At 33.3% G+C, this 27,966-nt stretch overlaps 1 protein-coding gene across 1 annotated transcript; it reads right to left on the reverse strand.

Moving 5' to 3' along the window:
- Positions 1-11,172: 11,172 nt before the first annotated feature.
- On the reverse strand, positions 11,173-12,553 carry LOC148200989 (uncharacterized). The gene is made up of 2 exons (XM_088112128.1): positions 12,341-12,553; positions 11,173-12,254 (listed from the first exon to the last, which is right to left on the reverse strand). The coding sequence occupies exons 1-2, from the start codon at positions 12,510-12,512 to the stop codon at positions 11,311-11,313; spliced, it is 1,116 nt and encodes a 371-aa protein (XP_087968254.1). The 5' UTR covers positions 12,513-12,553; the 3' UTR covers positions 11,173-11,310.
- Positions 12,554-27,966: the final 15,413 nt, after the last annotated feature.

Consider the following 27,966-nt stretch of genomic DNA (forward strand, 5'->3'; position numbering starts at 1 on the left):
TAGTCGATGTGGGGACTTCCAACAAATTGATCAATTAAACTCATTTAAATATAAATGTTTTAATATCATATGTAATTCACACTAAATAATTGAGAAATTATAAAATTTCTAACATAGTCGTGTGCAATTTTAGTACATTGTTTAACAATTCCTTAAAAGTTAGAAAACTAATTAATTATATAAACATGATTAACATCTAGATAAAAAAACAGCACCTTCGTAAAGTTAAAAAAAAAAAAAATTAATAACAGCTAAAGTGAACTATTTTTAAATAGTAAAATATTATTTACTTGTCAAATTTTGCCACGCCTTTAAAGCTAGTTCCTTCCTAAAGTTGCATACTTTTGGAATGGTCCTCCACAATGATCGGCGTCATCCATCAAAGCCATTTTATATTTTAAAAATGCCAAACATCGTGCAATTCGTGGCTTTATTTATATTATAATAATAAATAGTTGTGCCATATTTTGCAACTTTATAGAAGTGGACGATGACAACGAAATTACGAGGAAAAGAATGGTATCTGACGAAACTATGTTAAATATATTAAGTGAGAACTATTTGAGTTAAAAACAAATACAATATAAATATGAATATGTAAATAAAAAAGGTTAAATATATTTTTCATCATCATATTATCTTGAAAATTTTCGAATAATCCATGTTCAAAACTTTAATTTTATTTAGTTTTTTAATTTTCAAAATAATAAATTTAGTTTCTTATTTCTAATGGTATTAAAATTTATTCCATATATCAAAAATTTTCTACTTAAGCTCTCACAAATATGTAACTGGACGTGATGAAATTTATTATTTTGAATAAAAATTATTTTTATAAAATTTAACTCAACTTTTTAAGGTTTAAAAAATAAAAAGTTTTTGACCTTCTTTTATTTCTTTTTACCAACATCTCACACTTACCACCACAAAAATACATATAATTGTAACATTTCATTTATTATTTAGAAAACATCACAAGTCTAATAAACTAGAACAATTATCATACAGAAAGAAAGTATAAAGTAACATTACAATTATTTAAATATAACTATAAATCAAGTTTTATATACAAATTTTCAATTCAAAACTATTTACAAATATTATCCTTAAAGTTACTAAAAGAAAACATCTAAACTAAAGTATCTATAAATCCACATCATTTCCTCCTAGTGTTTGCTCCACAAAAACATCATCTATCTCTGTTTTTCACTAGTCAGGTAATCATCCAAACATACAACAAATATAACAAACCACAAAAGAAGAAGGGTAAGCTAATTGTAAAAGAATCAATCATAAGATTCACTAGAAGCATATGACATTTCTTTTCAAACAAGCACCACACCTAAACATATTAAACATTTATACTAGACATTTGGATACATGTATTATTGTCAAACTATGGCGGGTTTTGTACTTGTATGGTGAAACAACTTACCCACTCAAGACTACCATACAAGGTTAGTCTATTTAAATGCCCTTTACCAAATGGTAAGGCTCCTAAACTAGAACCTCCTACTACTCCTCACGATATAACCCATCCCTCTCTGCTTGAGACTTGATGGTTATTGGAGTGTCAAGATAACCCCCAAGACTGAGCTCCTACAATAATACATACACTACTTGAAACATCCACCAAGGATTTCCCAAAGAGTTATATGGAATTACGTCACATGTATACATATACATATCTTAATTAATCACCTTATAACAATCATCATTATCATCACTTTCTCAAAGTATTTCAAGTATAAAATCATTTATAATATTCTGGAAACAACAACCACACAATAACACAATTTTCTTCACAACAACTCGATACACTCACTAGGTAGGGAAAACAGCTTGGAAATCTTCAACAATTCGAGAATGGTCTAACCCCCCCCCCTCCCCCAAAACGACCTAAAGAACATCCAAAACTTATGTTCAAAACCCCAAATTTGAGATTCCAAGCAAGTTAGTTATTTCTAAACTCTTAACAACAAACGCTTACCACCAGAGGCTTACCACCACACGCTTACCACTAGACATTTATAACTAGATGCTTACTACTAGGCGCTTACTACCATACGCTTACCACAAGACATACCTTTAGACACTTACCACTAGACACTTACCACTAGATGCTTACCACCAGACGTTTACCACCATACGCTTATCACCAAATTTTAGCAAAATAAAAGATCAACTAAGTCCTAAATGACTTAAAGATAGTTTCTGAAACTGTAGAATTTCCCCAAAACCATGATTTTAGAACTTGATCTATCAAGACCCTTATTTATTGTTCAAAACTCACCCTTCTTCTAATTTATTCCAAATCAAAATTTTGTAACAATTCATCGACTCAGAGTTACCAAATCTACATTCCCAAATTCATCAATAAATAAATTTCGCATTAGTAAACCAACTACACACCACCATTCATAAGTTTCAATATAACACACCACTTTTTCAAGCAACTAAACCTACCAAATTTCACAATTCAATTAAATTTCACAAATCAATCATCAATCATCATACAAACATCAAATATAACATGTCTACCAAATCTACATCAAATAAATTAGCTTCCCTTACATGATAGATGACTCAATCGCTCTAGAAAACTTAAAACAACCTCAAACGCACAAGAAGACCTACATGCTCCTATGAACCATAGAAACACGATCAGGGTACACCGTTAGAACCACTGATCAATAGAGAATCTATAGAAGACTCAAACTTCACATGTAACACAAAAAAGGCTAGTAAGCAAGGAAAACAAAACAGACTCAAAAAGAGGAGCAGAAAACTAACTTACTCTATTTGAGAAACTAAACAGTTAGACTTGAAGATCTCACCGTGATGATCACTCGGGCGATCTCCGATCTTCAAACAGTAAATAGGGAGCGAGAACCCTTAGAGAGAAGTCAGAGAACTCTAGAAAAGTGGTTTCTAGAGAGATGATATGTCTTAAAATAATGAAACTCGTTTATAACGAAATTATTTATATTAAAATTATTTAATATTAAAATAATCAAGTCTTACTATTTTTAAACTACTACCACTTCTAAAATACCATGTTTTAGGTCTTTACACTTCATCACCTCTCATTACCTCTAGTTTTCTTCTCCACCCACTATTTTCATCAACAACATTTTCATCTTCTTCCTCCCTTCAATACAACCATAAATCAACACAATATCTTCCCTTTGCCTCTATATCCTCTTCATAAGTTTTGTTCACTATATTCATCTCTTCCAACACCAATAAAAAAAATAAAGAAAACAAACACATTTCCAATACCTCTACATTCCATCATTCTCCTCTTTGCCTCTTCACCACTATTAATAACCTTCATTCAACCCTCACCTAAGAACTTCCAATTTTATTCTTTGTTTTCCTTCCTTTTCATCCATCTTTTATACCTTTATTTCCTAATTCAGCTTTAGATATACACAATTTTACAAATAAGGGTTTCATGCAATGGTTGATGAGATTAACGCCAACGACGCTTTCCACATACCTCTGATAACGACTTTAGCAAAGATGTGTAATGATGAGCTATGATTACAATGTTGATATCTTACGCATGGGAAGATGAGCAAAGGAGGAGATGTCTCGTTAATGTTGACCAATGCTACATCAATCACATTAACCTTTGTGAGTTTCGTTGTCACATCCAAGTCACTCTTGTCTACAATGACATCTACTATTACGTAGAGTTGTCAACTTGACTCATGGTCCATGAGCCAGCCCTAACTCACTCTTGAAAAAGCCTTCTGTTAGGAAGACCCTCAAGTGGGGGCTAAATAAAAGCCCTAACCCACATAACCCCCTCTCAAGTGGGTTAGGGTTAGGGTTAAGGTGGGTTTAGTCCCAATACAAAACTTTAATTATCTTTTAGAAACGATATCATTTATCTATACATATAAAATTATATATTTTATTAGATAGTTTAATATGTTATAATTTTACTATATATAAATCAGTATTTTTATATCGTACTTGTTATGTTATTAAATAAAATATATAATAACATTTCATACTTTTTGAGTTTTTATATATTAAATAAAATATACATTTTATATTTTTATATTATAGTCATATATAATAATTTTCACGTATGAAATAACACTTTATATATATATATATATATATATATATATATATATATATATATATATATATATATATATTTCTCATATATCATATGAACATATCAAATATTTAATTGCTAACTTTTATTAAAAAAACAAAAACAACAAAAAAACAAAACTCAAAACTCAAAACTCAAGTTATCACTTCAAACATATTCTCTAACTAAATGTATTCTTTGTTAAAAAAATCTAAATTAGTTGAAATAGTATCTAAATTAGAATAAAGTTTTAAATAACTTTTGTTATTTGGGGATTTTTTAATAATTTTGTTTCATACTTTATTTATTTTTATATAACTTTCTTGTCAAACAAAAAAAATATATTAGTTTATACAGTCTATTAAAAAAATATTTTAATGGAGTTTTAACATAATACAAACCCAAAATATTCAAACTTAACATTTAATTTTTTAACTTGAAAAATACTAATATTAAATTGATATTTAATTATGACAATTAAATTATTTTTTAAGAGAAGTTGTTATTATTAAAAAATTATTTTTAATTTTAAGATCAAATATATTGTATGTAAGCATGTTAAATTTAAGACATTTGGTTTAATTATTTATTTTATCCTCAGTTTCACTCAAGTATGTCAAGTTGGTTTATCATTTTAAAAAAGTGTCAATTGCATCTCTACTTGGTAAAATTTGTCTCAATCAAGTCCCTCCCGTTCAATACATACAAACGACATTAAGTTTTTTTCTCTCCTCTGCTCTCCTACAACGCAGCAGACCTTTCTGTCTGTGCTATCTTTGCTTTCATCTCACTTTCTCCCTCTTTCTTATGAATCCCAAAACTTTTTCATTGCACCACTATCACTTACCACTGCACTTCCCAGTTTTCTTTCGTTTTCATGTCTTATCCCTCAATTTTCTTTTTAATCAATCCTTATAAATATTCTTGTAATGCATTTTTTCTATAAAAGATAGTAAAAATGGTTGAAAATTTTATGTCTTATTAGAAAGTGAGCGGCTCGACAACGGGTGGAAACATAAATGCTCACTTAGAACTTGCTAGGATAAGCTCTAACCATGGCTTTAATATATTAGAAAGTGAATTTAAACCTAACTCAACCACACAAAACCGGCTTGTAAGGTGAGGTTTGCACCTCACTTATATCTTATAATTTGAAACATATATATTAAAAATAAAATTATTTGATAATATAAATAATCGCAAATTTTATTTTATAAGTCATTTATATAATATTGAATTAAGTTGAAATATCTTTTAACATAGTATTACACGAGCATTTATCATAATGAAACTAATGGTATTTAAAGTTTACTCAGTGAGTGTGACTTTTGTGCAGGAAAGCCCACAGTTCAAACTCATCCACTTCATCAGCAAAATGCTACAAGATGCGAAAACAATATATAAGCAAGTTGAAAAGATTGCTTTAGCTCTTGTTGTAGTCGCACGACGATTGAGGCCCTATTTTCAGGGACATCAGGTAGTGGTGAGAACCGATCATCCCATTGCTAAGATTTTGCGCAAGCCAAATTTGGCGAAGGATTGTACGTTGGTCGGTGGAGCTATTCGAGTTTGGATTACAGTTTGAACTGCGTGGCTCTGTGCGAGGGCAACACTTAGCTAATTTTGCAATAAAATTGCCTCTGCAAGGAGAAGAGCCTTGTAGGCCTTGGAAACTCTTTGTAGATGGTTCATCTGACCGAACGGGTGGAACACCCTTCGCGAAACTTCTTCAAATCCTCTCCCCGACGGGCAAGCATCCGGGCGTAGGTACTACTCTTTGTTGGGTCCATCACGGTCAGGTAATCTGCATAACAAAAAGAAATTTAGGTAAGTTACAAATGACTACTCGACGTAAGACGTCAAAAGTAGCTTACCAAACACTTTATTGTGAAGACCCTTAGAGTCTAAGAAGCCTATGAGCTTTCGAGAGGAGGACTTGAGGAGTAGCTGATTTAGCTGGATTATTAACTCCAGTTCGTCCGATAACATTGAAGACTTGGGCCATGAAATCACCTTCATAGGACGGTCGATCCAATAGAAGGGAAACTTAGGCTGGCCGTCCGAAATGTAGAAATAGGCATGACCGACCTCCAAAGGAACAACCTTGAGGAAGTTTCCCTTGAAATCTTTGTACGATGTGTTGAACAACATAAAAAGTTGTCTCTCCTTGATCGAGATAAGGAAAAATCAAGGTTGGTTGAGGTGCGACATGACTCGGAAAAAAGTAGAGAAATGAAGAAGGAGTGGGACGAAGGGCGAGAGCGGCGGACGACCGAGAAAGCTTGCATAAAAGCCCAACCGTTCGGATGAAGTTGGGTGGGAGCCACGTTGAGTTACCCCAAAACGCCCATTTGAAAGTTTGAAAAGGGCAAGAGGACTTTTAGGTCATGGAACAAGGTGGAATATGCATAGAAAAAAAAATCCGAGGCATACCCTTTCCGACCGTGACACGCCCGCTCGTTTAACTAGTAGAGCGCCAGCTTAAAGAAATCAGCATCGCCGACCGCCTTCACGAAGCTAACCCTACTGACCAGCTCCTTTAGCGCACGACAAAGGTAGCATAAAGCTTCACCCCATAAGGAGCCCAGTCGTAATCGGTGACGTCGGGCTAGGCTTTACACCTTCCATTCCACACGCCGGTGTAATCCACATTTATATCCACCTCATTGTAATCACTATCCTCAAGTGACAGAGAGCTCGAGGGTAAAAGTGAAAATATGGGATGACCCTACCACTATTTATAAATGGTAAAGGCGGTTCATCGAACCCATCTGGGACGTCCTAAGGGAAAAGATATGACGGTTGAAACGTTGTGACGTTACACTTTCTACCTTTTCCCGCCCTTTTTTACAATTGTGACTCTTCGGCTTCCGTTATTCCCGTCATTTTGCAAATCGTGAAGGGACATGACGTTTGGTGAACTGTCATGGCCGCGAAAGCTAAGAGTCTTCCCCGATCGGTGGAGTTTAATAAACCCTACGCAATATCAAATTTTGCTAGGGCTTAGGGGACCTATATTACTATGAGTTTACGGCCCTCCGATCGGGTAGGATGGCATATTGGCTTCAAAGGACCGGGCGGTCGAAGCACATGAAAGAGTCTCACAGTCGTTCGGTCCCAACAATAGTTAAGCAAAGTTAATGCGCAATTAATATTAATTACAAGGACTACTGATGAGTGGTTAAGGTTGGCATTAATGACCATTAAGAGGTAAATTAATTTGTCAGATTCTCATAAATTTATAAATAGGGGTTTAATTTTGAGGTAAACTCACTTTTGACTCATAATTAAATTATCATAAACCTTAGAGAAAGATTATGACTTAAGCGTCAGAGTGTATTTTGCATGGTACTACCTTTTACCGATTGGTCACACAGAACTAGGAGTAGAGAAAACGTTCTACGGGACAGAAACTTCACAGGTGACATCCTCGTCTTAACTTAACCGAAAAAATATATAAAAGACAATTTTACATATATATTTTGGACAAATATATATAAGACAATATATTTAAAATTATTTTAATTATATAAAATTTAAAGATATATATTAATAAAAGAAAATTAAACTGGTTAAAAGAAATGACAGAAAAAAAACTAGTTATTAATTGCTTAACAAATTATCACTTCTAACCTTGTCCCACATATTTATAAACTTTTTTCTATAGACTTTTTGGTTTTGTAGATATTTTTAATTTTGATTCCAATTCACAAGAGTTAGAATCAAACTATGTAAAATAATCAAATTGACAAGTCTTGTAAGACCCATGAAAAATATTTATAATAGTAAATTTTAGCATTTTATTAGTAATAATAATTTTAATGGATAGAAAAATGTAAAATTTGGATATAAAATTATAGTAATTCTAGAAGGAGAGGTTCAAATTTTTGATAACTTATTTAGGATTTTTAAGAAAATTGAATAGTAAAAAGTGAATAGTGAATAATAAAAAGTGAATAGTAAAAAAAAAATTAAAATTTTGGAAGAGATAAACACTCTTCGTAGAATTGAATCATCAGAGATAAGAATTTAGAAAATGGTGATTAAAATAATATTTTTGTAATAGTAAATGAATAGTAAAAATAAATAGTAAAAAAATGAATAGTAAAAAATGAATAGTAAAATTTTTTGGCTATAAATAGCAAGGGAGGGAAGGCTGAAACTTACACCAAAATTCTAGAAAAATTTGTGAGAGAAGAGAGTTGGAGGAAATTCTAGTTGTAGAGGGGAAATTCTGGAAGTTTTCGGAGAACGGTTTCAGAGGAGGAGATTAAGTCTGGAATAAAGGTAAGGGGAGTTACATTTTTGTTTTGTATTATCTTGAGTATTGCATATGTTGCTTTTGTTTGATCTTAAATCTTAAATATGAAGTATTTTGTTTCTGTATGATTTTGAATTTTGAATGAGAACATGCTTCTGTGTTTAGATCCAAGTGTGATAGTTGTAAAATGTGATGTTGATTATGTTATGTCATTTGTATGTAATTAGTTGTTTATTTTTGTATTTTTGGATGGATTAGAAGTTGTCTAACCGGCTTTGCCAGATTCAACTTCTTGTTTCCCCAAACTTTTTATTTCTTTCCTTATTTATTTTTATTACATTTTTGGAAGGATTAGAAGTTGTCTAACCGGCTCTGCCAGATTCAACTTCTTGTTTCCCCATACTTTTTATTGTTTTCTTTATTCGTTTTTATTTTTGGAAGGATTAGAAGTTGTCTAAGCGGCTCTGCCAGATTCAACTTCTTATTTCCCCAGACCTGTTATTGTTCTTATTATTTAATTACATTGTATTCCTCGAAGGATGAGAAGTTGTCTAACCAGCTCTGCCAGATTCAACTTCTTGTTTCCCCAAAACTTTTATTGTTCTATTTAACTTTTATTGCATCTTCCTGAAAGGATGAGAAGTTGTCTAACCGGCTCTGCCAGATTCAACTTCTTGTTCCCCAAGAATTTTTATTAAGATTATTTTATTGATTGTCAAACATTTGATTCTTCTCCGGTGACCATTTATAGTAATATTTTATTATTGTTAATTTGTTTGTAATATATTTATCTTGTATGATTTCTGTGATGAATGTATTTTATGATGTTGATATGAAATTATGCATCTGAACATGATATGAGTATTATGGGGAGATTTTGTAATGGTATGATATAGGAATATGAGCATGATATGAGTCTCATGGAGAGATTCTATATTGGTATGGTATTAGTGTATATGTTGATGTTGAGGGTCCTGTTGTTGGTGGTTATCCTAAAACTCTAATAATTGTCCAGTCTCAATTAGAGAAGGATGTGTTATATGGTGAGAGTAGTAGGAGGTCCTAGTCTATGTTCATAGACGTTAATGGACTAACCTTGTGGGTGATGTGATATATTATTTTTGGCCATAACTGTGTTGTAGATGTCACCACAAGTGCATGACCACCCGAGACTTCCATCAACATTATATCCGGATAATAGAGTCTAGTATGATAATTGCATCTTGCAAGAATTTATGGTGAATGTATTACGTATAATAATAGTGTAATGTTTTTCTTTGAATTTTGCATGTAGCTCACCCTTACTTGTTTGTTTGTATCGGAAAATCTTATTTTCGCGATGATCGTATAACGTCTATGTTATATGGGAGCAGATGCCGGAACGACGTCTGAACCAATACAAGTGAGGGAGGAAGCAGCAGAAAAATGAAGAGTAGTTTAAAGAAATAAATAAATAAATTTATGAGTGTTGTAATGATGTAAAAAAAAATGTATTTTCCAGTGTGAACTATGCTACTCTTAATTGAATGATTGTAACACTGTACGATGTTTTCATTATTAATGATTTTCATTATTAATGAAATAATTTGTGTGTGAGATGTTTAGAAAAAAAAAAAAAATTTTTTTGGGTGTTACAAGTCTCCTACCACGTGATACAAAAAAAAACTAATCAACATGACAAAGAAATTTTTAATGTTATTTTTAAACGATAAAAAGATGAACATAAATTTATAAAAAATTAATTTTTTTTTAAAATAATAAACTTTAACACATAACAGTCAAATAGTTTAAGTAAAACGTGATTGCCACTTAGAATAAAATTTAATACAGTTGAAAATAAAAAACTAAAATCATTACTTTTAAATAATAGTTTAAGTAGAATGTGATTGGCACGTGAATAAAATTTAAAGCGATTGGAAATAAAAAATTCAAATAATTATTCTTGAAAAAGAAATATCAAATGATAATTGAGGAAGAAAACATATTTTACACTAAAAAACAATAAATATGGCAAGATAAGGTTTTCAGTTTCAGTTAATTAGTAGTGATGATTTCAGAAGGTAACAAAATATTAACATTTAAAGTTACATTTAACATATAAATTAAAGTCTTAACTATTCAACATATGAATCATAAAATGTGATGATGATAAGTTATGATTTTGAATGTTGCGTTTTCGGTTTCAATGAAATGTTTGTTTTATATATCATCACAGTCAGAAATGATACATTATTAAGATATAATGTGTATATTAAATTAGAGAATTAATTGAATTATTCTGGAACTGATATAACCTTGAATCAGAAAAGTAAATACATAGAGTGGATGGATGAAAGTTTCGTTTTATACTTCATTCACCAATAATGAACTCAAAATGTAAATTGTTTTTTTTAAATTGACTAAAATTATATAATTTCCTATGGTTTTAATTTTAAGGCACTTCCAATTAAAACTCCAGAATAAAAATTGGACAAATAACTTATAATATTCAAATTTAATTGTTTCAATTTTTATAATAATAATAATATTATTGTATAAAAAAATTCCTACGGTTTCAAAAACTACATATGATTTACTTAATTTCAAACTTACATGATTGATAGATTAAAATTTACATTTTATATAAAATAATTGAAAATATAGTTTAACTACATCGTGAATAAAGAATATTGTACTTTATATATATAAATCATTACGAGAATCAAACTTATTCCAAAAATTGATTAACCAATAATATATTAAAATGTTCAAACAGAGTATTTCCACACACAGAACTGACTACATTGGTAACCATAGATACACAGAATTCATATTATTATCATTATACAATATAAAATTAAAATGGATATATCTCATATGTTCAAATAAAAATATTAATAAAATAAAAATTCAAGTTCCAAAAACAAAAATTAATACTAATAACAAGTTTGGTTTTCTAACCAAGAATGGTACTGAGAGCAGCACCGACCAGAATGGTTAGTGAGTACACTCCAAAACGCGATTCAGATACAGACGACGCGCCGTTTGGCCGGGACGGCGTCGTTTCGTTCGAGGACGATCCCGATGAAGACGATGGCGATGGGCTTGTTGCTGCCGGTAGTGGTGCCGGAGGAGAAGTGGCGGTTGCCGGAGACGGCAATGGTGGTGACGCAGTGGAGGGTGTAGTAGCCGGAGCGAAGGGGGAAGGTGGGTACGATGGAGGGAGGGTGGATGGATAGGGTGATGAGGAAGTTGGAGATGATGCTGATGATGGGGTGGGAGTGATGGGGGAATTGGGATATGGAGTTGGGGCATTAGGGTAGGGTGGTTGAGATGTTGGGGAAGGAGTGTTTGGAGGTTTTGGAATGTAGGGAGGTTGGGAAATGGGAGAAGGGGCGGTGGATGGCGGTGTGGAAATGTAAGGTGGTTGGGAAGTAGGAGATGGAGTTTTGGGTGGTGGTGGCACATGAGGTGATTGAGAAAATGGCGATGGTGCTATTGGAAGAAAGGGAGGTTGATGGGAAGGGGAAGGAGTGTAGGGGGGTTGAGAAATAGGAGAGGGAATGGTTGGAGGAATTGGGACAAAAGGTTGGTGGGCAGGGGAAGGTGCTTTTGGAGGAACATGGGGTGGATAAGGAGTTTTTGGAGGAGGTGGAAGATTTGGTGGCGTTGGAGAAGACGGAGGAGGCTCCCTCACAGCCAACACAACAATGATAAGTTTCTGACCCTTCTCACAATAATCATCTTTTCCACTGATGAAATAAAAGGGACCCGACCGATCAAACTGAAACTCAGAGGCACCATCCTCAAACTTCTTGATCGGGTTCTTCTTGTTACATTTCTCGTAATCCTCCTTGTTCACCACCAAAACCGAGTCCGATCCCTTCTTGTACTTGAAAACTACGAACAGGAAAAACCACACAAGTTAAAAGCACGCAGAAAGGTAGCAGAAAAGTTGAAAAGCTTTACAAGGAAAATGAACTGACCAAGAGTGTCACTGACTTGAAACCTCATCCTTTCAGCCCAGTGATTGTAATTCTCAGAAGGGTACAAAACCCACCCATCTTTCGCACCAACGTAGAAGGTGTAGGCCTGAGACCCCGAGAGCAGAGTCAGGAGAAACAAGAAGAGACAAAAAACACGTATCTGAAGCTCCATGTAGCAGAGACTGAGGAGAGAGAGAGAGATGGAATACTGAGAAAAATAAAGAAGCAAAAGAGTTACAGAAAGAAGTGACGAGAAGGGATTGATATAAAGAAAAGTTTCCTCCTTGGCTACCGTTGGGACCAATGAAGCGTGTTAAACGCGCGGGGTGCTTTACGTGTGAAGAGTACATGTGGCCAAATGACAGAGTTAGAAAAGTTGAAGTTTGAGAAAGTTTCTTTAATATAAGGTCATATATATATATGATGGGACATATATCTAGTGTCTAGCTACGTGCCACAGTAGGCAGCAGTGCCATCTATCATGATTCAGACTGACATTTTATTTTAGAATTTGCTACCTCACCGATGCTGTGCTTGGTACACATTAAGAAAAGCAATATAACACTAACAAGGAAAGAAAACGAAAGATAATGGTCGTTTTGTAAGAGGATCACGGGACTCTATTCTTTAGCTTCTGCCATAGTTTATCCATATCGTATTCTATTCTGGTTCTCATCTCAGACCCAATAATAATTATGCTATTCCATAAAACATCATTAGATTATTCCAGATTATTTACAGCATCAAACAGAGACACAGATTCACGTTAATTTGGAATTTTTGGATTTTTTTGTTCTGAGAGAGATTAAAATATTGAACACCAACAATGGGAAGAGGGGTTGGATCGTCAATCTACGTTCATGCCTTAGGTCTCAATCGCTATACTATAATCTGTATGATTGATTTAAGAAAAGATATAAGAATTATTTTAATTTTTGAAGTTATCCAAAGTCCTGTAACTGTATCTTATTATTCAGTTTTATACAAGACCAATTTGACATTAAATTAGATAGATATTATTTTATCATAAAACTGTCCTCTTTTCGGATCAATTTAGAAAACTAAATAAAAGTTTCTATCTTTTTCAACAATTAAATTTACCGCGTCTCATATATCTGAACTGTATGTTATTGTTATTACAGAATTATTTGATTCATAAAATATTATTTTAAGATTAATTTTTATTATTTAATATTAAATACAAAATTAGTCATTTACCAGAAATAAAGCTCCTTTGTTTTTCTTAGTCAAAATGTATGCTTTTTTTCACCTTTTTCATAGACTGTTTGGTAGGTGAAATGAACTACCCAGTTAGGAGTTGATCACATCCACTTCAGTACATGTTTTGCTTTTATTAATTTTTCATTAGTTGATTAACTTTTTCTTTATTAGATGACAGTTGTAAAATATTTAACCTTTTTTATTAATATAATTTTATCATATTTTTACTTTTATTTATTTATTAGTTTTATGTTAGTGAAAAAAATTTAATAACAACCTCTCTTACATCTTTTCTCTAATCCCTTCAAATTAATTTTATATTTTTTAAATATTAGTCGAAAAGTTTAATTCACAACCTCACCCATTTCAACTTTTAACACACCAATCTTATATCTCCATATGCTCACTTTTACAATATTAAAAATTAAAAATTTTAATAAGAGAACATTAAAGCCAAACACACCATAATTATTACATTTTGTTGACCACGAGAAAGCCATCACTGCCATCTAATAGTGTACTTGTAATTTATTGGTGAAGACTAGAAATTTCCCGTATCTCAAGAACATTATTGTATGGTACAATAACGTTACCATATTTTAAATTAGTATATATGATGGGGACATGAATACTTGTTTTGTTTGCTATGAAATCTTTGCTTTTAAAAAACTCTTCAATCAAATTACTATAATGGCATAATTTTCCATTGAAACTCACAAACTCATATGTGTGATATCATGCATTTATGTTATTTACGTTACATTTGGCCACGTCACTTTACCGTTAGCATTTAATATTGGGTTATACAAATGCCAAGAATCATTATAAGTATTATTGATATTAATCCTCCCTCCTTAATATGGTTGAATGATTTCTTGCTCTCATTAATTGTTATTCAATGTCAATCTTGATCTCTTTTTTTGATAACTTTTAAAAAAATTGAAACATAAAATATTTATTTTATTTGTCACGTCTTTTTGTGTATTTTAAGAATGAATTATATAGTAGTGAATTCCCATTATAAAATAATTCATTTTGTTATATAATGATGAATAAATATTGATAATAACTTGTACAATAATTTCTAATCGGTATTATTGTAAATGGTGAACAAATTGGACAAGAACACATAGTAACAAACATGGGCTTAAAAGATGCAATTACCACTCAAACTGTGGTTATTACTTTCTACACCCTCACAATTGCTAACTGCACCGTAAGAATAATAGAATAATAGGAAATAATTCAAACACCTTCTATTATTACACCACACTATTGTTATCATTGAAGCTCTAACCGCGGCTTCCACCATCACCGCTGCTACATAGAAAGAAGAAGGAGATGATTGAAAGAAAGAAAGAAAAAACTTGTTTCGAATATTTTTTTTAAGTTATTTTTTGATACATTTCATTTAGGAATGTTTCGAAAACTCATGTCAGAAGTTATTATGTTTCGAAACTCATTCTAGAAAACATTATATATATATAATATATATATATATATATATATATATATATAGTTAAATATGTTTTTAGTCCCTTAAGTATCACACGATTTTGAGTTTAGTCTCTACTCGAAACTTTGATTGCTTTTAGTCCTCGTAGTTTTAAAACTGTTATAAATAGTCCCTAATTTTGGATGACGTTAACTTTTGGGACTGAAGTGTAAACATTGAAGAAATTAGAAGCTTGTATGCAAATTTGGAATAAAAAGAAAAAAAAACATGGTAGAGAATAAACTCATACCTGGCATGAGACGTGGGCTAGCCATTAGCCACGTCAAACAAAAATTAACACCATCCAAAATCAGAGACTATTTATAACAGTTTCAAAACTATGAGGACTAAAAGCAATCAAAGTTTCGAGTAGGGACTAAAGCCAAAATCGTGTGATACTTAAGGGACTAAAAACACATTTAACCCTATATATATACATATATATACACATATATACATATATATACACATATATACATATATATATACATATATATATACATATATATATATATACATATATATATATACATATATATATACATATATATATATATACATATATATATATATACATATATATATACATATATATATATATACATATATATATACATATATATATATACATATATACACACATATATATACACATATATACACATATATACACACATATATATACACATATATATACACATATATATATATATACATATATATATATATACATATATATATATATATATATATACATATATATATATATATATATTGTATAGGATTGAAGATGCTTTAATATTCATCTTATGTGATAGGTTATAATGTTTATTTTTCTGTTTTAAGGCTTTCTCTTTTGTTGTACGGTTTTATCCAATCAAATTGATTAGGTTAAAAAAGTGATGTTTTATAGGGAGCAAATTGCATTTTGCTTCAAAAATTTGTTCTTTTAAAAAGTTTTACAAAATCTTTGAGTTTTCTTGAAATTAATAAAGTAAGTATAATGAATCAACAATAAAAGAGAAAAAAAAAGAGAAAAATCAACACAATAATATATATTGGTTCGACAAAGCTACATCCAGTCTTCCTTAGTTGAAGGGATTTCACTATAATGATAGAGTATTGATAACAGTTGAAAAACTGTTATTTTCATACTTAAAATTGATACTAAAAGCAACCTTTATACTTAGAAACTAGCTTGAAATCATGCTTTTCTTCATATTTTTAGAAATAAGAGAGCTGGACAGGTTTATGCTTGATTTCAGTGTTTTTGTGCAGGTTTTAAGGTGAATTTGGTGAAAGAAGTGAAGAAGGAGAGAGATGAAATCAGAAAAGACATCAAAAAGTGCAAAAGGAGAAGCCGAAGTCACCGCTCAGCGGCAGTTTACCGCTGAGCGGCACTCAGGCACTCACGGGAGATCCGCTGAGGGGCAAAATGGCCGCTGAGGGGAGAAAGCAAGACACGCACTTACCGCTGAGCGGTATTTTACCGCTGAGCGGCACTTTAATGGGCTTGGACCTAATTTTTTGTAATTTACGAATGGTATTTAAGCTTTAGGGTTTCCTAGGGTTAGGTATCTTTGGCTAGAACGAAGTAAACACTCTCTCTTCCACCCCTTTGAAGGAGGATCTTGGATGCTGAGGCTTCCTCTTCACCTTTTTAGGGTTTATTCTTTCATTCTTTCATTGTAATTCATCTAGGTTCACCATGAATATGGTGAACTAAACTTTGTATGTTTGTTGGGGAATCAATGTAATCTTGTGAAACTCTCATATATGGAATCTGTTTTTACATCTTTTAATTAAGACTTATGGTTTCTTTCATCATTAGTTAGGGTTTTTCCTCTTTGCTTAATGCTTGCATTGTTTAACTCATTCGATGCATGATTATTGGTTTTGTTGATACGGGCACGTACGGGGAAGTCTAGATCCGGGGAATTTCTCCCAATATGATATTGGTTGTCGTTAAGCTCCTGCACTTATGAACTGATCATTAGGAATGCTAGGAATTGTATGAACTCGTGATTAGGGAGAAGCCTTCTAGAAAGGTACTTTAGAGAGTGGCATTAACAATGATGATTTGAATGTTGAATTCCTAAAATATATGAGAGTGGATAAGATGAAATTGACCCCAAACAACATATTCATACATAAATTTCATTGAAAGTGTTTATCTTTTGCTTTTTGCCATTGATCAAAACTTCATGCATACATATTTAATTTTCGTCTTTTGCATATAAAAATCTAAATATTTCGTCTTTAAGTCTTAGCTAATCAAGAAACCACACAACTAAACTAGGCCGTGAGTCCTTTGGGAAGAACGATACTTGGTCTTACCAAGTTTATTACTTGAACGATTCGGTCACACTTGCCGATTGAAAAACAAGTTTGTGACATCATATTTTGGTGTTCATAAATTTGTCCATCAAGTTTTTGGCGCCGTTGCCAGGGACTCGTGGTTTAACTAGTTAATTTGTGTGATTATTGATTATCTTTGACTTGCTTTTGAATTTTTAATTTAAATTTTGAATTTTATTTTCTGTTTATATTTTTCAGTTTGTATTTTATTTTATTTTATTTTTTGGTTATTATTTTATTTTATTTTTCTGTTTTTATTTTTCTGTTTTCTGTTTTTATTTCATCTTCTTATCTCTGATCTTATATCTTCTTTTATATCTTTTTGTGCTAACAATTGTTTTTAGGGTTTTGTGCCTAATGTCTGCAGAATGCAATTTGGTCAAGAATTTAACTATATGGGCACTCAATTCTACCAAAATAATCTCAACCACTGGTGGGAACCTCACTCAAGCATGGATCAAAGCCAATTTTGGCAAGCTGCTGGACAATTTGAGAACCAACCACAACAACAATGGCAGCAACAACCCTTTTTATCAGGAAGTTTGGATAGATTGGAGGACACCCTTCAACGATTTTTGAAAAATTCCGACTCTACTCAGAAAAGCATTGAAGAATCATGTAAAAAAATGGAGATGCAACTTCATTACATCAGTCAGAGATTGAATGATGATGTTAATACTGAAGTTAACCTTAAGGAGGAAGGGCAAGTCATTATCACTGAAAGTGACAAGATTATTGATGAGGAAAAATTAGAGGGAGATGAGGAAAGGGTAGAGAGAAAAGAGAAAGAAGAGTTGAGTGAGAAAGATAAAGATGAAGAAAAAAGAAAAAGAAGTGGTTGAGAGAGAAGAGAGAAAGAAAATTTGTGTGAAAATAAAGAAGTTGAGGAGAAAAAGAGAAGGGAAGAAAAAAATAAAAGAAAAGAAAAAGAGAAAATTTGGGGAGAGAAAGCGTAAGAAAAAGAAGATGAGAGGAAAGAAGAAGGAGTCATATGAAAAATCCCATCCTCATCTAAAGAAGAATCATAGGAAGGAAAAGAAATTTAAGTGCTTTATGGAAATCTTCAAGAAATTGGAGATTAAAGTTCCTATGATTGAGACACTGCAACAGGTTCCTGGTTTGATCAAATTTCTGAAGAAGTTCAGTAGAAAGAAGAAAAAGAAGATGGAACATGAGCTTTATTGGGTCAAGCTAGTGACGTTAAAAGAGCGCTTGCTGGGAGGCAACCCAGTGATTTAAGAACTTTTAATTTTTTGTTTGGTGATGTAATTTTGAACTTTTGGGTATTTTTGTTTTTGTTATAAGTTTGTTACAGGGTTTACATCTACTGATGGATGTTAGGCAGAAGAGTATCTACTGAAGGATACTATCTTTGTATACACCTACTGATGGGTGTTGGTAAGAAAGATTTGCATCTACTGAAGGGTGCTGGAGGATTTTGGGTCAGGCTCGTGACGTTAAACAAGCGCTACCTGGGAGGCAACCCAGTTGATTGAATATTTCTGTTTGTTTATTTTAGTTAGGGTTTGCATAAGCATTTTAAACATTGAATTGCAGGGAACCAGTGAGGGGCATGTATGGGAGGCACGTAGGTTAAGAAAAGAAGGAGAAGAACACATCACGAAAGTGCCGCTGAGCGGTACTTTACCGATGACCGGTACTCTCGCAGATTGGGTTTTAGTTCCCCTTAGCGGGACCCGAGCCCATTAGGGTATTTTTAAACCCTAAGCTGCGTATTCTTTCACACTTTCAAATTTTTCTCTGCACAAACACTCCCACATACCTTCTCTAAGGTTTTCCACATCTTTTCACTCTTCCACTCAATTTTTCACTAGTGTGCCATCAAAGTTTGGGGTTGGAAGAGAGCACTCTAGCTTGGAAGCATTCTCATTGCATCTAGTATCTCCACCCAAAAATGGCATCCTCTTCAGGAAAAAGATTGAAAACCATGGCAACCAAGAGAAAGGAAAAGGAACCAGAGCAACCTCACTCCAGCAGGTTCCTCTCTAGGAAACATGAGAAGCACTTTAAAGTGGTTCAGGACAGGAGACTTCTAATGGAGAGAAAGGTTGGAATGATACCTAACTTTGCTCCTCAATTTGGAGAGCAAGTGTTAGGGAATGATTGGGGAAAGCTAGCCACTTATCCTACACCTGCCAACATAGCTGTGGTAAAGGAATTTTACACCAATGCAAAGAAGATTGGTGATTATCCAGCTGAGAATTATTTGGGCTATGTTAGAGGCCATGCTATCAGGTATGATCCTAATTCTATTAATAACTTCCTGGACACTGTATGGGCTGGTGAGCAGTGCCAGTTTGCTCTTTGCATGGAGGAAGGTGCTGATTATGAGGATGTGGAGAGAGTATTGTGTATACCTGGAGGACACTTCCAAAGGAATAGATCTGGCTCAGTGGTTAACATTAGGAGGACAGATTTGACTCCTCTTGCAAAGTATTGGATGGCGTTTTCTCATGCCAACATTCAGCCATGTTCACATGTGTCAGATATTACTCTCAACAGGGCATTCTTCATCTACTGTGCTATCAGAAACTTGAATGTTAATATTGGGCAGGTGATAGCTGATGAGATTAGTGTGTGCGCCAATACTTCAAACAACAAAGCACCACTAGGACATCCTTCTTTGATCACGCACCTTTGCAAGCTAGCTGGGGTGGACACTTCTGCTCCACCATTTAAGAGGCCAAGAAAAGCTATTGATGAGGCCTATTACAGACAGTACTGTGGAGGTGAGGATGCAGCTCAGCCAGTTCCACCACGCCGGGCTCGTAGAGAGAGAGGGCCAGCACAGAGCCAAACATCTGCTGATACACATGAAGCAGAACCATTCCAGATGAGGGACATGTATATGTCTCTTATAGATGCTCAGTTGCAGTCCATTCACAGAGGGCAGGTGGCCACTGCTGAGATGATTGTGGGGATGTATGATACACCTCCAGCCCACAGGTGGACTATGGATGAATTCCATAATGTGGTAGCTTGGCCAGAGGAACCAGTGCATGGAGGAGGAGCTGGAGCAGCTGAAGCTTCAGCTAGAGAGATGGAAGAAGATGAAGCTGATGATGATGATGCATTTGAAGATGCTGAAGATGAGGAAGAAGAGGAAGATACAGAGGACAGCTCAGACTGATGAGGAGCTGAGATAGCATTTACTGATAAATGCTATCATATGATTATGCTTTTGTGGTTTAAGTTTTCTGAACTTATTTGTTTTTGTTTTTAGATTAGGGTTTGATGTACTCTGTTGAAAACCTGGTTTCTTGTGATGGTTTGCTATTAACTGTGATTGTATGATAAGTAATGCTGAAGGATGCTTATTGATTGATTGATGTTGAGATGATGTGCACATTAAAATGCTTATACAGGTGATTCACAAGCTTTGTGAACAAATGCAAGATGTTATGATTGTGATTATGATTCTAAGCATGATGTTATATGTGGAATGTGAATGAGCTTATATGTGAGGTTTTGAGCTCCAGAGTTGTTATTGTTGAATGCTATTACTTTGAAAGCATGAATGATTTTGCCCAGGTTTTCTATGATTGAATCAATTGCTTGTTTTGCATCATATGATCAAGGCCGTTTGTTGGAAACCTTTTTATTGGCCAAATTTGTAAAAATTAGCCCACTAAAAGAGAACACTTTGTGTTCAATCCTTTTGAACCCTTAGCCTTGAACATACACTGAAACCTTTGATTGAAAAATCTTTACCTTGAGTTAAGTAGAAGATCTTGTGTGGTATTGTTAAATGTTCAAGTTTGGGGTTGTTGGGAAAATAGGAAAAGCATTGAGCTAAGAGCTAAAAAGTAAGAATATGCAAAGAAAAAGAAAAGAAAAAGAAGCAAAGCTCAATGCAAAGGCAAAAGAAAGTTGGGAATGAATAAGAAAAATTGTGTTGTTATGATTCTCTTAACTCAAGGATTTTGTGATCCAGAAAAACCAATTTTCTTGTTAGCCCAGCCACATTATAAGCCATTGAAAAGTCCTTGTGATGATGCATGCTTGTGAATGTTTTTGATTGTGGTAAAATGAAAGGCAAAGTTGATTCAGGTGACATTGTGATAGTAGAGTGAATGAGTGATTACCTTTTATACACTTGTGTGTTGAGTGAAATACTTTACCTAGTGAGGAAATATTCCATTAGCACATGAACATCCATGCTTAATTGATTGGTCATTCATGAAAAAGAGCATTTGTTGGGTATTAACTGATTTTGTGAAACACTAAAGCATGTGCACATCTTGATTGAAATCTTGATCATAAGTTTGATTGATGTTTTTACTTATCTTGAAAAGAAGATTTTTGAATGAAGTGAACCATCATATGAATTGGTTTAAAGATGGAGTTACATCTTGTTTGCTTGAGGACAAGCAAAGTTCTAAGTTTGGGGTTGTGATAACAGTTGAAAAACTGTTATTTTCATACTTAAAATTGATACTAAAAGCAACCTTTATACTTAGAAAGTAGCTTGAAATCATGCTTTTCTTCATATTTTTAGAAATAAGAGAGCTGGACAGGTTTATGCTTGATTTCAGTGTTTTTGTGCAGGTTTTAAGGTGAATTTGGTGAAAGAAGTGAAGAAGGAGAGAGATGAAATCAGAAAAGACATCAAAAAGTGCAAAAGGAGAAGCCGAAGTCACCGCTCAGCGGCAGTTTACCGTTGAGCGGCACTCAGGCACTCACGGGAGATCCGCTGAGGGGCAAAATGGCTGCTGAGGGGAGAAAGCAAGACACGCACTTACCGCTGAGCGGTATTTTACCGCTGAGCGGCACTTTAATGGGCTTGGACCTAATTTTTTGTAATTTACGAATGGTATTTAAGCTTTAGGGTTTCCTAGGGTTAGGTATCTTTGGCTGGAACGAAGTAAACACTCTCTCTTCCACCCCTTTGAAGGAGGATCTTGGATGCTGAGGCTTCCTCTTCACCTTTTTAGGGTTTATTCTTTCATTCTTTCATTGTAATTCATCTAGGTTCACCATGAATATGGTGAACTAAACTTTGTATGTTTGTTGGGGAATCAATGTAATCTTGTGAAACTCTCATATATGGAATCTGTTTTTACATCTTTTAATTAAGACTTATGGTTTCTTTCATCATTAGTTAGGGTTTTTCCTCTTTGCTTAATGCTTGCATTGTTTAACTCATTCGATGCATGATTATTGGTTTTGTCGATACGGGCATGTACGGGGAAGTCTAGATCCGGGGAATTTCTCCCAATATGATATTGGTTGTCGTTAAGCTCCTGCACTTATGAACTGATCATTAGGAATGCTAGGAATTGTATGAACTCGTGATTAGGGAGAAGCCTTCTAGAAAGGTACTTTAGAGAGTGACATTAACAATGATGATTTGAATGTTGAATTCCTAAAATATATGAGAGTGGATAAGATGAAATTGACCCCCAACAACATATTCATACATAAATTTCATTGAAAGTGTTTATCTTTTGCTTTTTGCCATTGATCAAAACTTCATGCATACATATTTAATTTTCGTCTTTTGCATATAAAAATCTAAATATTTCGTCTTTAAGTCTTAGCTAATCAAGAAACCACACAACTAAACTAGGCCGTGAGTCCTTTGGGAAGAACGATACTTGGTCTTACCAAGTTTATTTCTTGAACGATTCGGTCACACTTGGCGATTGAAAAACAAGTTTGTGACATCATATTTTGGTGTTCATAAATTTGTCCATCAAGTATACAAGCAAGAATACAGAGATATCCCATCTCAATGCACTCTTCTTTCCCACTCAATATCACTTACAACAAGATGTGAACACCTCACAATCTTACCAAAACAGAGAGCAATCCCAACTCCCTAAACACCTTGAGAGCAATTCCAACTCACAATGAAGAACACGACGATTCTCTCCTCCTGGCTAACCTGCACAGGAACACAATCCACTAATTGCAAATGTTGAATCTGATCTTCACAGTAGTACACCAATAGTGCAAAAATGCTCAGAACTCTTTCAGCTCAGCTTTCTTGCAAAAATCTTGATGATTAACCCAAATGTGATCTTTGATTCTCCAAGACTTGTTCTTAGACGCTCCTATAATCAATACTCAATCAAAATGTTAATTATGAAATTGAATGTTCAAAGATTGTTATTGAAACAGTGCGCAAGACAATTATATATGAGATTTTTGAATATTGACGCATTTTAATTGATTAGGCAATTAATGTAATCTCTTAAGTTTTTCCTTCTACTTTAACAATTTTACATCTCTTTAAGATTTAATTGATTATACAGCGCATGCAATCGATTATGAAATTGATATAAGCCAACAACCAATTAATACTACAGTTATAGACAATTAAGACTTTAAATGAAACTGATTTTCACAATATAAATATTTTAACCGATTAGGAAACTTATGTAATCGGTTATGTTCAACACTTAAGCAAATTTTGGAATCAATTTCCTTTCCAAACATATCAATGCACCCATCAAACACATGTTGGCATAACAACTATTTTAATCGATTAGACAACTAATGTAATCGATTACTACACAACTATTTTGCCCTTGTTAAGCATATTTTGAGAACTAGAGAAATTTAATAGATTATATATAATGATTAATTGATTATTTCTACCAGATATGTAATGTGCAATATGTTTAAACTTATGATTCATTTACAAACAATGAATACATGTATCAAGCATTTCAAACACAAACACAGTAATGATAAAACAATTGTTGTCATTTGTTGGACAAGAAACCATAAAACATTTCTTTTGTTCATCATCAAAAACTTATATGTGAGATGGGTATTGCTAGATATAGCTCCCCCTATCAACATGTTATTTATAAAAGACACTTTAATGTTGGTATAAGCATAACTTAATAAATATAGTATATTCAAAAATAATAAATTTCTTACCTACACAATATATTTATAGGTCTTTTAATGGGCTTTTTACCTTAATGACAGTCTAACAACAGTCCAGTAACATTTTAATATTGTTTATCATGATAATCTTATAGTTATTTACCAGAATTATCTTTCTTCAGAGTCGATCGGTCATAGGACCCAAAGTTGTCCAACATAAGGCTAGCAATTGGTGTGTCATGTACATTAGCTCTCGAGCCGAAGTATTCTTCTTGGAAGGCAAGGACTTTTTACTTTAGAGTGATTATCTTAGGTTGTACGAAATAGTGGTTATCTTAGACAATGACGTTGGTCACTCAACATTTTCAAAAAGTGGTGGATAGTCATGGAAAGTGAGAAATTATGTCATGGTGATAAAATCCTAGTTGAATTCTTCAATGTTTTTCTCATCAACAGAGGTTCTACCCAGTTGGTATCCTTTGGTTCATCCTCTTACTTTTAGCTCTAATTTCATGTGATATGTACATTAACCCCCCTAAATTCAAATTGAATTTTCCGATAAAGACTTTTATTCATCATTCAGTTTGTTAATGTAGCCATGTAAGGGTTTTGTTTGAATCATGACAATGTCTTTAAACATTGCGATACTTCAACCGTTATAACTATTGGGCCTCCTTTTCAACAAGTCGTGTCACTTAGAGAATTGTGCCTATTAGAGTGATATGAAGCATCACTAGTTTTGGATTGTTCGATCAAATAAGATCTAATGGTTGACGTTCTACGACTATTGACCTGGGTCCTTTCTATAAATAGTGGTTTCATATTCTCTTAAGAGCTTATTCTTCTCATACGTTTTTTAATAAGGTAATAATGACAAGTGTGATTGGTTCTTTGTCGTTTGAGGGGCTTTCAGATAGGGAAGTCAATGAGTATGCAAATGACATATTGTCACAATCGAAATCACGACGGAATAACAAATAAAAAAATAAAGATGTTTAAAAATAGGTTTTGGAGTCATCACCTTAGTTTATTCTGGAAAACTAAAATTGTCAAAACAAGTCACCCGACCTGACCCGATTCGGCCCACCACGGGATGACCACTTAGTGAGTCAACCTAATCCTATTCATTTATTAGCGAACTCAAAAAATTCAAATTCAGTCCACCCACCATAGGTTGGTAGGTTAAACGGGTTGGCTCACTTAATTACAATTGATTTTTTGCCCTACCGAAATTAATTTTTTGCCCTACCGAAATTTATAATTTTATTTCTAGAGTCACACATTGAAATAATTGCATTTGGACAAAAATTAAGAGTTAGGTGAATTGGTTTCTTTAACAAATTTGTGCTTTTAAAAATGTTCCCTCTTTTTAAACTCGCTTTACAAATAATAACACGAAAGGTAAAGAATGTAGGAAAAGAGATATTTGCACAAGTAATTTTTATACTAGCTCAGATTAAAAGAACTTATGTTTAGTTGTTAGTCTCTATAAAGAAATATTAATCAATCACTAAAACAAACCAAAACTAACAATAACAAATAATAAATTTAAGGTTTAAAAAAAACCTCTTTTGGAGCCATAAGAGATGAAAAACACATTCCTTGAAATCCACAAGGGATGAACACCTCCTTTGAGTACCACAAAGGATGAAGACACCTCTCTTAAATCCTACAAGAGATGAATAACCACCTTTCTTGAAATCCAAAAGGAATGAACATCTCTTTTGAATAACACAAAGGATGAACAACTTCTCCTAGCAACAACAACCACACTCAGTTACTTAAGATCAGTTCGTGAAAGTTCTCACTTTACTCACATTCGATTTTTCAAAGTCTTTCCATAGAAAGTTCTTGAATACTCAGACTTTAGTATTTTGTTTCTTGCTTCTGTTATTTCCAAATGAAAGCCTAACCTTTTTTTATAGGCTTCATTCACGAATTTAGTCCAAAATTTTCGCAGTCAAGCCACAACTACTGCTAATAATCGATTATTACTCCACTAATAATCGATTATCCAAAAGTGAAAATCGATTATTACATAAACTGAAGAATCAAGGCATAATTACCACTGATATTGGATTATCCTTAGATGATAATCGATTATCATAATGACTAATGATAATCGATTATCATAATGACTAATGATAATCGACTATTTCAATTATGATAATAGATTATTACTAAGAATTTTCGAAAGTTTTGAAATCATTTGAATAAAGTTTTTTGTAATGTCATGCACAATCACAACTTAAACAAGAGACAAGTATTAGATGAACTTAGAAACAATTGTAGACTCATTAAAAACATATTTTAATTATTTAATGTTTTTGTATAATTAATAGAACCGAGAGACACACCTTTTTGCTGTCGTCTTCCTTACTCTTTGACCTTTGAACCTCCTACTTCAAATTCTTCCAGTCCGAGCCGAGTGGGAGGGTACCTGCAAAAGACATTCTGACACTCAAGTTAGTGACTTTGCGTGATAATAGTGATAATATTCAATAGAAAGTGAGTACTCAGAATTGGTTACTTGACCTTCCTGTCAAACCCATATTTATACATATTAAAATGAGCTTACCCTTAGGCTTGGCCCATTACCAATAAATGGTTAATTTTCTTATTAATTGTCAATCAATTGTAACCACCTCAACGACTATCTTAACCTGCAATCAGTTATTAATATCTTTGATCATTATCATTCTGTTATTAATTTATTAACTGTTTATTTGCTCAAACCATTAACCCAATAACAATATCTTAAACGCTGGCCTAATTATGACCCAACATTAATAACTTAAGCGCTGACCCAACATCAATAACTTAAGCGCTGGCCCAACATTTAATCTACTTGATTGTTGACCCAAGGAATGGATCGAATGGTTACGAATGCTAACCATTCGTTCTATCCTATATACAATACATATGCCCCCCAAGTCCGACTTAACCATTCGACCTAAGCCAAGGTTAACTATTGGACTTATAATAGGCATAAATATTGAGGGTCGGTACCATAACCGCTCTTGCCAAAAGAAGAGAATTGTGCACCATTGGACAATATTTTGAGAAAGGTGGTGCTGGTAAACAAAATAAAAAAGTTGTTACTCTTTCTTGTTTGCTCCCTGGTGGTATTTGGAGCTCTGCCTTCTATTTAGGCCATAAGATAGACTTTAACCTGGCCGACTCGACTCTTGAGTTATCTTGCCGAGTAGAACTAGCGAATTGGAATCTAGCATATGCGTAAGACAGGAATAAGTTAAGGCTCAACTAAACGAATCTCAAAATGAAAATGCAACCTTAAAGCTGAAATTGGAAGAAACAATTGTTGCTCATTCACAATGTGAAAATAAACAACTAGAGTCTGCCTAATTACTAGCTGATACCGAGCGTATAGTGGGAGATGCTCACAAAACCAGTTGTGAGCTTAAAAGGTTAAACGATGAGCTTGCAGAAATATATGAGAGCCTGAGGAGATAAGACTTTGGTCCTTCTCCTTAAGGAAACCTTAATTTTTCGTTCTCAAAACTAACGCCGTTAAAAATAGATTAAGCTGGCTAACGTAGTTCACATCATTTTTTGTTTTTTTTTGACACGTCAATCTTTCACTGTTTCTCTCCCTCCCTTTCCCTTCTTCTCCTTCCTTACATTTGCAGGCCAGTCATGGGTTCTAAAGCCTCATGAAAACCTTTCAACT

This window comes from Vigna umbellata, chromosome 4, assembly GCF_029865625.1.
Source record: "Vigna umbellata cultivar VRB3 chromosome 4, Vumbellata_1.0, whole genome shotgun sequence".
NCBI lineage: Eukaryota > Viridiplantae > Streptophyta > Magnoliopsida > Fabales > Fabaceae > Vigna > Vigna umbellata.

Excerpts from the sequence above, each read along its gene's own strand:
- LOC148200989 (XM_088112128.1), bottom strand. The coding sequence starts at position 12,512 with ATGGAGCTTCAGATACGTGTTTTTTGTCTCTTCTTGTTTCTCCTGACT. Across the intron at positions 12,255-12,340 it reads TCAAGTCAGTGACACTCTTG|TTTTCAAGTACAAGAAGGGA; the intron begins GTCAGTTCATTT and ends TCCTGTTCGTAG.